This window comes from Podarcis muralis, chromosome 1, assembly GCF_964188315.1.
Source record: "Podarcis muralis chromosome 1, rPodMur119.hap1.1, whole genome shotgun sequence".
Taxonomy (NCBI): domain Eukaryota; kingdom Metazoa; phylum Chordata; class Lepidosauria; order Squamata; family Lacertidae; genus Podarcis; species Podarcis muralis.
Genome location: NC_135655.1, coordinates 117,610,948 through 117,624,111, shown reverse-complemented (window position 1 = coordinate 117,624,111; position 13,164 = coordinate 117,610,948). Strand labels below are relative to the sequence as shown.

General features: G+C 44.8%; 1 protein-coding gene across 1 annotated transcript in view; it reads left to right on the top strand.

Moving 5' to 3' along the window:
• The window catches only part of UBR3 (ubiquitin protein ligase E3 component n-recognin 3), a 93,057-nt gene that overhangs the window by 40,816 nt on the left and 39,077 nt on the right, over nt 1-13,164 (top strand). Inside the window, exons 22-24 of the mRNA XM_028750120.2 lie at nt 2,109-2,282; nt 4,560-5,020; nt 9,853-9,941. Of these exons, the coding sequence (XP_028605953.2) occupies nt 2,109-2,282; nt 4,560-5,020; nt 9,853-9,941 (724 nt within the window). The remainder of the gene's footprint in view (nt 1-2,108; nt 2,283-4,559; nt 5,021-9,852; nt 9,942-13,164) is intronic.

The window sequence follows — 13,164 nt, the reverse complement described above, 5'->3', positions numbered from 1 at the left end:
ACATTTTTATTTTATAGACAATATATTTGCTCTGCTCACAGCAAACTTTTACTGGAATGGAGGGGTGGGGGTAAGGCAATTTTCATCCATTCATTCCTCCTGTGTCCCCAGGAAAGTTACTTAGGTGGGCTAGGGGTCCCTTCAGAACAGTATGGGAGGTGGCGTTGTGGACTGTAGGAGGAGGTGGACATTACTGAAAGTTGCCCCTTTCCTACAGTTAGAGCCTCTGTTGACATGGTTAGAGTGCTGCCTTTGGCCCTGGGAGACCATGGTTCAAATCTCCACTCAGCCATGAAGCTCACGGGGTGACCATGGGGCAGCTACTCATTCTCAGCCTAACCTACCTCACAGGGTTGTATGTTTGTCACCTTGAACTTCTTGCATGAAAAGTGAGCTCATTAAAGAAGGCCCCAGACCGTCCTTCTCCAGCCTTTGGTCCTCAGATGGGCTACACTCCCATCTGGGAACTTGGGGTTGGAGAAGACTGCCTTAGACCCTTCCTCTGTTGGTGGAAGGACATTTTGGATCCAATCCACTATCATTTCAGAGCCTTGTTATTTATTTATTTTTAATAATTTTTTATTCAAAATTAAAACAAAACATATTATCCAGAAACATACCATCCTTATTCCCCCCCCCCCCATTTTTCATCCCTCCCCCTCCCTCCCCCCACAGAAAACTTCCCACCCACCCCCAACTTACCTCAGTTCCAGTCTTTGATTTCTCTAAAAATGCTGTTTTCTGCATGTTACACAGATGTATAGATCCTCAAACTATTTAGCTGATTATGATCAATAAAAAGTTTCTGAATGTTTATTCAAAGCCAGCCAAGGAGTCCAGTTCGCTTTGTTGCATCTTCAAATACTTTGTAAAGGGTTCCCATTCATCTTTAAAGTCACAGTTATCCTTGTCCCGTAGCTTGTATGTCAGTTTTGCCAGTTCTGCATAGTCCATCAGTTTTTCTTGCCATGATTCTTTAGCTGGGGGTTCTTCAGTCTTCCATCCTTGAGCCTTATTTTAGTGGTGGGCTGCTCATTGTGGGTGGGGGTTAGCCCCTAGGAGTAACTCAAAGACCTCTAGTGCAGTGAGCTCAGAGCCTGAAAATCCCAACGCAGTCATGAGCCCACCGGGTGGCTTTAGGCAAGCTAAACAGCCTCAGCTCACCAGGTGCCATACAGGGATAACAATACTTCACAAGGCTATCATGGCAACACGAGAACAGGGCCTTCTCTGCAGTCGCTCCCCGTCTGTGGAATGCTCTCCCCAGGGAAGTTCGCCTGGCATCTTCATTATACACCTTTAGGCGCCAGGCAAAAGCGTTCCTTTTTAACCAGGCCATTGGTTAATTTGATTTACATCCTATGCCCTTTTAAAATGTGGGTTTTTGTGGTGGAGGGCGCTATTGGGTTGTTGTTTTTATTTTTATTATGTGTTTTGTGGTTTTATATCTTGATTTTATTATGTGAACCGCCCTGAGACCCCCAGGTATAGGGCGGTATAGAAATTCAATAAATAATAATATTGGGAGAATGTATATGGCGCATAGGGACGCGGGTGGCGCTGTGGGTAAAAGCCTCAGCGCCTAGGGCTTGCCGATCAAAAGATCGGCGGTTCGAATCCCCGCGGCGGGGTGCGCTCCCGCTGCTCAGTCCCAGCGCCTGCCAACCTAGCAGTTCGAAAGCACCCCCGGGTGCAAGTAGATAAATAGGGACCGCTTACTAGCGGGAAGGTAAACGGCGTTTCCGTGTGCTGCGCTGGCTCGCCAGATGCAGCTTTGTCACGCTGGCCACGTGACCCGGAAGTGTCTGCGGACAGCGCTGGCCCCCGGCCTCTTGAGTGAGATGGGCACACAACCCCAGAGTCTGTCAAGACTGGCCCGTACGGGCAGGGGTACCTTTACCTTTACCTTTTATATGGCGCATAACATTGCATAGTACTGTCACCTTAGTATTTCCCCCAACACTTAAAGTGCTCTGTAAATACTAAGATGGCAGCCCCAGTTATTCAGGAATAATTTTCCTCCATGTGCGGATTGGATGGGTTGCACTGACCACATCTGGTGCTGATGGCCTGCTTTGTTTTTGTTTGTTTAATGGCTGATGTGCCAGGATTCCATGGGAGGACAAGAGCGCTGCCACGATAGTTGGTTCCCAGGGAATAACTTGGTGTCTAACATGCGCCACTTCATTAATTACGTGCGCGTCAGAGTCCCAGAGACGGCCCCAGAGGTGAAAAGAGAACCACCTGCAAGTACCAGCGCCGATGGCTCAGCAGCTTCTCAGGTAAGGATGAGATCTTGCAGATTTATTATTACGGTTCAGGATCTCAATGCTGACCTCAAGGTCTTTTGCCTTTATGTGGTTGAATTAAGCTTTGCTGAACTTATAGCTGTTCGTATTTGATACTTCAAGACCTGGTATGTAATAATCACACTTCTTAGGGTGTTTTAATGCCATCCTTTTCCTCCAACTTCCCAGAATCCCAGGCGGCCTAAAGGACTTCAGAGAGAGGTAGAATTCTGTGTATCTTGCGTTCTAATGGCAAGATGGCTTTAGCTGTGCTGACCCTAACTTCCCTGCAATTCCACAGTCTTTTCAAGAATGTTATTAAGAAATAGCCGCCATTGCATATTTCTAACGATTGTGTTAAAAAAAAAGTGCATTGGCCTAGAACATGGCAATCCTTTTTGGTTCCAAATTAATTGTGCCATCTTCTGGAGATAACCTTTTTTTTAAAAAAGGGGAGGGAATTGCTAGCCTGTTGGAATAAATACTGGCTGCTTTGAGTGTGTGTGAATTTCTGCTGCGGTTCTTGCTAACATTTAATAATGCTCCTGCTCTTTAGCTTCCCATTTTCAATAAGCCTGGCCCTCAATCTTGTTAGAAATTACTTGAAATGATAAATGGTTAGTTGATTCATCTTTGTGAACACATGATTAACTTGTTTGAATGATTTATAGCCATTTCCTAATGGGGTTGCCACCTTTTCGGGTGGAGGGATGGTGAAGAACAGAGCCATGGCTCATTTTCTTATAGTAAATCAAGTATACACTACTACATATTTCATTAGCAGCAAGGCTATGCTAAAAGGAAAATGCTTAATGGAAGGCAAGCGTCACAGTTATTTTTTAAGGACAGAGCAGCAACTCCGTAAAATAATCACATTTGTCATGGTATAGCAGGTATGTCCAACAGGTAGATCGTGATCTACCAGTAGATCACTGGACGTCTGCAGTAGATCACTGGTAGATCATTGGCTCCCCCCAAAGAAGCTGAACAACTCTGGCTCCCCTAAATTGACCTGAACCCCCCAAAAGGGGGTAGATCACTGCCAGTTTTTAACTGTGAGTAGATCGCAGTCTCTTGGGAGTTGGCCACCCCTGTGGTATAGAACAAATTTTAAGAAAAATTGCAGCACATGGTTTTTTTGACCCACCTGCAGAACCAATAACACCCCCTAGTCCCTCTTTAAATAATGCAACGTGCTCTTTTTTTCTACATACATATCTCAAATTTATAACAATTCTCATAGTAAAACGTACACAGTGGTATTCCTAACTTTTGAAAAGGGACTGGAGCCTTTTTAATAATAAAGTTTTTTAGCTGTAAACTTTGTGTATTGGGGGGTGGGGGTGGTTTTGTTTTACTGCATACATATTGGAAATGTTCAAAAGTGTTAAGCAGTTTGGAGCAGGCTGTGGGATTTCCGTACTTTTCCCCAGCCTTTGGAAGTGCTAATTTCGCCAGTCCTTCCTCTGCTGGCCTTAACTGTGACTGAGCTTAACATCTGCAACTACATTTGGTTATGATTAAGGCTAACCAAGACTGGAAATCTGAGAGAACCTTGTTTACACTTAACTGCTGATCATATTTGGGTTTGGATACAACCCTAAACCATAGCTTGTTCAGCTTTAACCCACCCAAGCCAACTAATTATGGTTTGCGTGAGGTCAACAAACCACTGCCTGAAATTATGGTTTTACGTTGGCTTGTGTTAACTGTGATTTGTTGTATCAAAACTCAGTATCGTGGCTTAATCCTAGTCCATGCCTCTGCCAAAACATTTGGAAACCAAAGCACGGCTTCTGATTGGCTGCAGGAAGTTCCTGCAGCCAATCAGAAGCCCCATCGGACATTTGGCTTCCAAAAATAGTTCGCAAACCAGAACAGTCACTTCTGGTTTTCCGCGTTCGGGAGCCAAAACGTTCAAGAACTAAGCTGTTCAAAAACCAAGGTACGACTGTACTTAATTGTGGGTAAGATCAGCGGGGGGCAGGATGTCTTCTTCAGAAGGGAAAGCTGGAGAGGCAGATGATCCTGCGGCCTGCTTTTAATTGCATTACTTCGTTAAGCATTTGGGAGTTGTATGTGTGCACCAGCCTCGGGAGATTGCGAAGTATATTTTAAATGTGAATGTACTTTTAAGGTGTGGCAGTTTTTGTTTCAAACAGCTAAGTAACAAATTGAAATTATTTAAAACGTAATTTTAGTTTAGCTTGTAGTTTTCATACTTACTGATTACTATATCTAATGCCCTTTTCTTAATTTTCCCCCGTTAAGAATTCAGGAACAGCACAAGTGTTCAGTCTGGTTGCAGAGCGCAGAAAGAAGTTTCAGGAAATCATCAATCGGAATACTACTGAAGCCAATCAGGCTGTTCGACCCAAGACTTCAATGAAGTGGTCTGCTCCAGGTGCAACTCCCCAGCTGACAACAGCTATCTTGGAAATCAAGGAAAGCATATTGTCTTTGCTAGTGAAGCTTCACCATAAACTGTCAGGAAAGCAGAACTCTTACTACCCACCCTGGCTGGATGACATGGAAACGTTAATTCAGTGCGAAAACCCAAAGTACTTACACGGGGATGGAATGACTGCGGTGGAAAGGATTTTATTGAAAGCTGCGCTTCAAAGCAGATTGAACAAACGTATCATTGAAGAAATATGTAGAAAAGTGACTCCACCTGTACCACCCAAAAAGATTAGTCCGGCAGAGAAGAAAATTTTGGACAAAGAAGAAAGGTAATTGGCGGCGGGGTTATTTCAGTGTTTGATTAGGAAGTTTGACAATATTCTGTGTTAACAGGCTTCTAGTTCTTCATTTGAGACCTTTATGAATTTAGGGCACTGGTTGGCAGTAGACTTGACTATTGCCAACTATTGTTGATGCTGGAAGAAAACAGACTGGCAGGAAGAGCTAGGGAAATGGGTGCTTGCTGCACTTCCTTTCCCCTTGTACCCAGGTCTCAAGAGGGAAAATGTTGTCATAATCTGCCCTCTACTGTCTTAACAGGGCTGCAGTTCTAAGGGCGTGTGTGTGTGTGTGTGTGTGTGTGTGTGTGTGTGCGCGCGCGTGCATTGATTCTACTGGGGTACCTTGGTTTACAATGGGACGCGGGTGGCGCTGTGGGTTAAAGCCTCAGCGCCTAGGACTTGCCGATCGAAAGGTCGGCGGTTCGAATCCCCGCGGCGGGGTGCGTTCCCGTCGTTCGGTCCCAGCGCCTGCCAACCTAGCAGTTCGAAAGCACCCCCGGGTGCAAGTAGATAAATAGGGACCGCTTACTAGCGGGAAGGTAAACGGCGTTCCGTGTGCTGCGCTGGCTCGCCAGATGCAGCTTGTCACGCTGGCCACGTGACCCGGAAGTGTCTGCGGACAGCGCTGGCTCCCGGCCTCTTAAGTGAGATGAGCGCACAACCCTAGAGTCTGGCAAGACTGGCCCGTACGGGCAGGGGTACCTTTACCTTTACCTTGGTTTACAACCATAATCTGTTCCGGAGGTCTGTTTGTAAACCAAAACAGGTTGTAACCCAAGGCGCGATTTCGGAAATGGGGCCTCCAAAAAAAAATTGTAATCCCAAAAAAACGGGCTGTAATCCAAAAAAAAGTTTGCAAACCAGGACACACACTTACGGGTTTGACGTGTTTGTAATCCAAAACGTATGCAAACCAGACTGTTTGCAAACCAAGGTACCACTGTATTTGTATTGCTATAAAACACATTTTTCTCCTCTAAACCTTACTGGCAGCGTGTGCTTAGTGTGATACCCACACATGAGCTTTCGTAAGAGTCACTTTGCGACCTATACAGTGCTACCTCGGGTTACATACGCTTCAGGTTACATACACTTCAGGTTACAGACTCTGCTAACCCAGAAATAGTGCTTCAGGTTAGGAACTTTGCTTCAGGATGAGAACAGAAATCGTGCTCCGGCAGCGTGGCAGCAGCAGGAGGCCCCATTAGCTAAAGTGGTGCTTCAGGTTAAGAACGGACCTCCGGAACAAATTAAGTACTTAACCTGAGGTATCACTGTACTGCTGTGTTTGCGCTAGCAGTTACCTGATAGAGTAACCTGAGCAGGCAAGACTGCATGTCATCCTGACTCTTTTTGTGGATCCCCACCCCCAGTTTGTGGTGAAATGGGGGCCAGGCCCCTCCCTCCACACCTTTCATGCTGCTTCTCACTCCACCTGACCATCAAATCACCAAGTTGCTTGGGAGCCATTGCAGTATTTCTTTGCAGAGGTAAAGGTCAAGGACCCCTGACAGTTAAGGCGCCCATCTTGCTTTAATGGCGGAGGGATCCGACGTTTGTCCACAGGCAGTTTTTCCCGGTCATGTGGCCAGCATGACTAAGCCGCTTCTGGCAAAACCAGAGCAGCGCATGTAAACGCTGTTTGCCTTCCCACCGGAGTGGTACCTATTTATCTACTTGCACTTTTGGGAGGTGCTTTCAAACTGCTGGGTTGGCAGGAACAGGGACCGAGCAACGGGAGCTTACCCTGTCGCGGGGATTCGAACCACCGACCTTCTGATCGGCAAGCCCTAGGCTTAGTGGTTTAGACCACAGCGCCACCCGTGCCTCTTTGTGGAGGAGAGAACATCAAAAGTCATTCGGCATGTGGAAGGACCTATGCTGGCAGTTCCTCCCCAAACCAGCGTTGATTCTCCGTGACCATTTGGGGCAATGCTGCTATGTGGAAAACTCCTCTCCTCCCCTCCTCACTCCTGTCTGCCATGGGGCTTCTGAAAACAATGCTCATGGTGGTTTGTTTGCTTGCTTGTTTGTTTGTTTGTTTGATTGATTGTATTTTTACAGAGCTGTACTGCAGCTACTCCATGCCGCAAACATACTATGTGACTCTTAAATATATATATTTTTAAATAATTTTTATTGATTTTCTTTTCTCATAACAAACATTCAGTATCACCACTTAGCATTCATTTTCTAGTTTTTCCCCTCCCTGTTGAATGGACTCAAGCTGATTCTTGCCCCCCCCCCCAACTCGCTGCTAACGCAGCGGCAAGGTAGCAGGGAAGCTGCGGCGAGTTACTCCCCGTTCGGCTGACCTCCTCGAGACCCCAATCTTCCGTGGGCTTTTTCAGGGGTGTGCGTAGCCCTAGCGCTTCCCCTACAGGTCCAAAATAGCCCAGAACGGTCATCTCTTAACCAGACGATCCGTTTCGTGCCGCCATTCCGCTCCGCAGACTCTTAAATATTGGGAAAGCGTGGGACCTGCCGTGAAATGTATATTTTTTAAGGACTCGCCTTATCTCCGTGATTTCAAATTGCTTAATCCCCCCCCCCCCAATATTGTGTTTTAATTGTCGTAATTCACCCTGCGACATTAAGGTGAAGGGTGGGCAATTAGTTAAGAATCCAAATTGGCCTAATGAGGATTGAGTGTGCCTGGTGGCTACAGAATGCTGAAGGACTGTTTCGGGGAGGAGGGGATATGGAACTGAGTGGCTGGAACCCGGAACAAGGAGCACTCATCGCACTGCAACTTTTTTTGCTGTTGATATTTAGGGTTTGCCCCCGCCTCCTTTTGCACTTGCACAAACCTTGGGGCTCCCTCAGTTCTGCAGATCCTTTTCATACGTTTGTATAGGTCATGCAGCTGTTTTAGCTACGTACGGCAATAGCTCACTCCTGGAAATAGAGGAAATGATGCTTGCAGAAAGCCTTGACAGGAGAGGACGGGGAGGGGAGCGGGGAGCTGCGTACATATGCTTTTGTGTAAATCCACAACGTAGATGAATCTCCGCAGGCAATTAAGCTGTTTTGTGTGACCTCAGTGTGTGGAAGGAAGTCGGCAGGAATACAGAGGCCAGTTTGCCATAATGAAGACGGAGCAGGCTGTGAGCAGTCAGTGATGACCTATTTTCTGGTTTCTTCGTCCTGCAAAGACAAACTTGACATCACCCACATAAGTCGTTGCCATAGAAACTAAGGCATGGAGCTAAAGAAGAATTCAGCAGTGCTGCTTTGCAATATTTTTTCAATCACGGTGCGGAGCCCCCTGGGCCATGGTAGAAAATCACTGAGCTGCACTGAATTTGTCAGTTTGCTATGGCCTCCTTATTAAGGGTCTCTATTTACAGTTAGCCTGTTTAGCAAAGGCATAGCATGCGCTGAGAGGAATTCCCAGAGGGCGGTGGTGGGGTTCAGTATTATGAAAGCTGCCTCATGTTCTTGATACACCCTCCTTAAATGGGACTAAATTGTGCTTAACTGGGTACTCAGTTGCACTTGTCATATAATAAGTGATGCTGACGATGTGATGGTGATTTTAAATTGCATAAGCTCAATCTTTGGTATCCTTGAAGATCTAGAAGGTTAACTGCATAAGTTACATAATTTTTTAAAAATGGGAATAAAAACTTGCTTGTGTCAAGCCACAATTTGGATGAGAGGATTTACGCGCTTGTTAAAGCTATGTAAAATATTTGGTGCCATGTCCTTTGCGTATATCGGCAGCTAATTAGTCCATTATTGTGACAGGATAATGGCAAAAAAGCATTGTATCTAAGGCAGAAGAATTCTGATTTGTTCTTGACAAGAGGTTTGTGCTGTCAAGTTAACAATTCCACTAGCTGTGTAATTACGTTTTCTGTAGGCTTTTGTGTTCTTTCTCTAGAGTTTTTAGGGAAGCTCACATCCTTCTATGAGACCGTAAAAGCATGGTTTTTGGTTGTGCAAAGCCCCAGCATTTTAACTGAGTCAGGTTCCTAATAATATCAACATTCATTTTCTGCGTACTTTTCATCCTGCTGTGAATGTTGTTTTTTTAATAAATCTTGTATTTTTATGTTGTGAACCACCAAGATCTATGGACAGAAGGCGGTATACAAATTTAATTGATTATAATAATAATAATCTGCCACATCTGCAATCACACTTTTCCCCACCCTGTCTTGACCAAGCCTTTAGATTTTCCAGGGAAGGCCAAGGCTTCTTAGCATAGTGTTTTGATGTGTTACACAACATGCCTTTATGTGGGAGAGGGTCTCCTCTGTAGTGGTGCCCTACTTTCAGAATGTCCTCCACTCTGGCACCAATCTTCTTTTTATTTTGGTGTCAGGCTAAAACCGGGTTATTTAGCCATTTGTAATGGGCCTTTGCTTGTTTTTAAGATTCTTTACTGTTTCATTGTGCATCCATTCCTGATCTGTAGTTGGGAGTTGTTGTTTTAATTACTACTGTGTCCCACTCTGAAATGCTTGGATGGAGGATATATTTTAATCAATTAAAAAAGTGTGGTCAATAAAGCCCTCTCTGCAGTGTGGGTGGAGCATGTTCTGCTCCTGTCTTAGACTTGTCTGGAGTTCAACTAAGAAGAGAAGGAAGAGGTAGAGGGGAAGCATACATTAAGGGCTTCTGGTATATTTGGTCATTAAAGATTTGGGGTCTTGGGAGATTGACATGCAATGACATCGGGCAAAAATGATAGTTTCAGGTTTTATGTAACGTTGTAAGATCTTCTTGTACTCTACCAACCTAAAAACAGAGCTCATGAATTGAGCTGTCTTAGCATTTGTTCACAATTGCCCACCTTCTTTTCTTTCACCTAGGCGACAGAAGGCCAGGGAGAGGCAACAAAAGTTGTTGGCTGAATTTGCATCAAGGCAGAAAAGCTTTATGGAAACCGCCATGGATGTTGGTAAGGTTTTATTCTCCATTTTTCTTAATGTGTTTTTTTTTTCCAGGTCTCAAGATCTTTGCAAAAGAGGCTAAAGGAGTATTGTTTCCTAGGGCACATTTAATGATAAGAAACAGGATATTTAGACTGAAGGGAGCGAGAAACAGCTTCTCCACTGGAGTTCATCGTAGAACCATCAAGGAAAGTTCTTGCTGTTGCCATAAAAGAAGTGGCTCAGTCTTCTGGTTTAGCCACGTAACTGTAGTGATGGCCCTTCACTCAAATCTATTCAAATCTTGCATATAAACCTGCCCAGCAGCTTTGTGCATGGGGTTGAAATGGTAGGGGAGGGTAAAAGGAGCCCTCTAAGCTCACTGAAGTTTCTGGGGAGATGATGTGCAAATGCCATCTCCCAGTGCTCCTACCAAGAGTGAATGGTACTCCTGAAGGATAGCTCCACAAATACCTGGCAGGGACCTCAGTTATATTATTAGCACTCAAGAAGTTGTTGTTGTTTACTCGATTAGTCATTTCCAACTCTTTGTGACCCCATGGACCAGAACATGCCAGGCACTCCTGTCTTCTACTGCCTCCCGCAGTTTGGTCAAATTCATGTTCGTCACTTCTATAACACTGTCCAACCATCTTGTCCTTCGTCGTCTCCTTCTCCTTGTGCCCTCCATCTTTCCCAACATCAGGGTCTTTTCCAGGGAGTCTTCTTTTCTCACGAGGTGGCCAAAGTATTGGAGCCTCAGCTTCAGGATCTGTCCTTCCAGTGAGCACTCAGGGCTGATTTCCTTCAGAATGGATAGGTTTGATCTTCTTGCAGTCCATGGGACTCTCAAGAGTCTCCTCCAGCACCACAATTCAAAAGCATCGATTCTGCGGCGATCAGCCTTCTTTGTGGTCCAGCTGTCACTTCCATACATCACTACTACCAAATATGGCTGGATGATTTTGTAGGACTGACAGGATACCGTTTTCTCTGATCTCTCCTAAGCATCCGTTAGAAACACAGGAGTTATCAGCACCCTATCCACATAGAGTGTGTCTGAAGCTTCAGGGCTACTACCCAAACCACTTCTCAAAAAAGAGAGATGGGAGATTGGGTTCTAGCTAAGCAAGGGAGTTCAGGAAGTGGCTTTTTGATCAAGCACTTCCCAGTCAACCTTTGTATCATTTCCACTTCCTCTAGCCAGACTTTGCCAGCCAGGGTGGATTTGCCAGTCCATTCTGGAGATACTTCCCACATTGCTTGATTGAGCATTTTGTAAGCCACCCTGAGAAATCTTTAAAGGGCAGGATGTGAGTACTTTGGTGGGCAGTATTGGTGGATCGTACATTTCTGGGCACAATTCAAAGTGTTGGTGCTGACTTTTCAAGCCCTAAACGGCCTCGGTCCAGTATACATGAAGAAGTGTCTTCAGCCCGGACACTTAGGCCCAGCGCCGAGGGCCTTCTGGCGCCTGCCTCACTGCAAGAAGCGAAGCTACAGGGAACCAGGCAGAGGGCCTTCTCGGTAGTGGCACCCGCCCTGTGCAACGCCCTCCCATCAGATGTCAAAGAAATAAACAACTGTCTGACGTAGAAGATATCTGAAGGCAGCCCTGTTTAGGGAAGCTTTTAAGGTTTGATGTTTTATTGTGCTTTTAATATTTTGCTGGAATCCACCCAGAGTGGCTGGAGAAACCCAGCCAGATGGGCGGGTTATAAATTATTATTATTATTGTTGTTGTTGTTGTTGTTTTATTATTTTATTTTCAAATAATCAAGACAATGTGCTCCCCAAGACCCAGGTTCTGGCTCAGTAGATAAACTTGGTAGATCCATTGTCTGATGCCAAAAAAAAGTGATTTGGGGAGTGAGAAGACAAGCCAAGAAGTAGGACGTTTTCTGTGTTGACCTGAAACAATTCTGTGTAAGGGCTAGAATAGCAGCAAAGTCATCTGCCATCTCTGTAGCTTTTTTCTAAGCAATCTGGTTGTTGCATGGTTGGAAAACTACCTGAGAAAACTGTGTATGCCAGCTTGAGTTTCTTATAGTAATAAAACTGATAATAATTTTATTATTTTTTTATACCCTGCCCATCTGGCTGGGTTTCCCCAGTTCCTGGGGGAAAGGCAGAATAAAAATGCAATACATACATAAGAACTCACGAGTGGCCAACCAATGGTGTAAGTCAGGGATAGCAGGACCTGATGGAAAACCCATCGGTCCCCATTCCCGGTATAAGTGGTTGGATTTTGTGACACTGCTATTGTCAGTGGAGAAAGACACATTCAATCCATATTGTTTCAGATGGCTGACTTTCAAAATTGTCTGACTTGCAAGTGGAATCACCTCATTTTAGAATTTTATCACTTGTGATTTTTAAAAAAAAATTATACAGAACTTAATGTGTTGTGATTTAATGTTAATCCAGAAAATTCATATGGAACATCCTTTTGACAAGTGGGTAATACTCTTTTTCTAGTCTCTTATTAACTCAGTGTGATTCTGCAGCCCAGCTTTCAATTCCTGGAGCAAATTATTTTTGAGGAGTTGCGGGTAGGGAAGGTACATACTCATTTTAATAGCAAGGTGACACAGGTTTTCCCAGCACCTCTCCTTCTGGATTTTATAGGACAATAGATTAGCTTCTACTCGTCGTCTGGGAATACACATGCTGTGTTAGGGCAAAATATATTAACATTCTGAGAGTTGCTTCCGTGCTTGGAGACCACCTTGACACACAGTGCTTTGCAAGAGCAATGTTCCTTCCAGTTAACAGATTGCAAACCACACTTAGCATGTGCTTAAGCTAAGGCGTTGCAGAAACATACAATATTTGGTGTCAAGTTATGCATTATTCTCATGGATCAGATACATTGGCTGAGATAATTTCAGTAACCTAGTGCTACTTGATATTTGATTTGAGGGTTTTGCTCTGTTTCGTTTTTAAAGATTTATACATTTGACATTGTTGAAAGCTGGCTATGGGCAATTAGGAGTACCAACCATACATTTTATCCCCAGTTTCTTTATTCACAGTAATCTACTATTAGCTGGTTAAAAAACCAGTTGTGGCTAGTGGTAGAAATTGCCCTAGTGTAGTGGTAATAGTATACATCAGGCTTCCGCAACCTCAGCCCTCCAGATGTTTTGAGACTACAATTCCCAGCATCCCTGGCCACTGGTCCTGCTAGCTAGGGATCATGGGAGTTGTAGGCCAAAAACATCTGGAGGGCCGAGGTTGAGGAAGCCT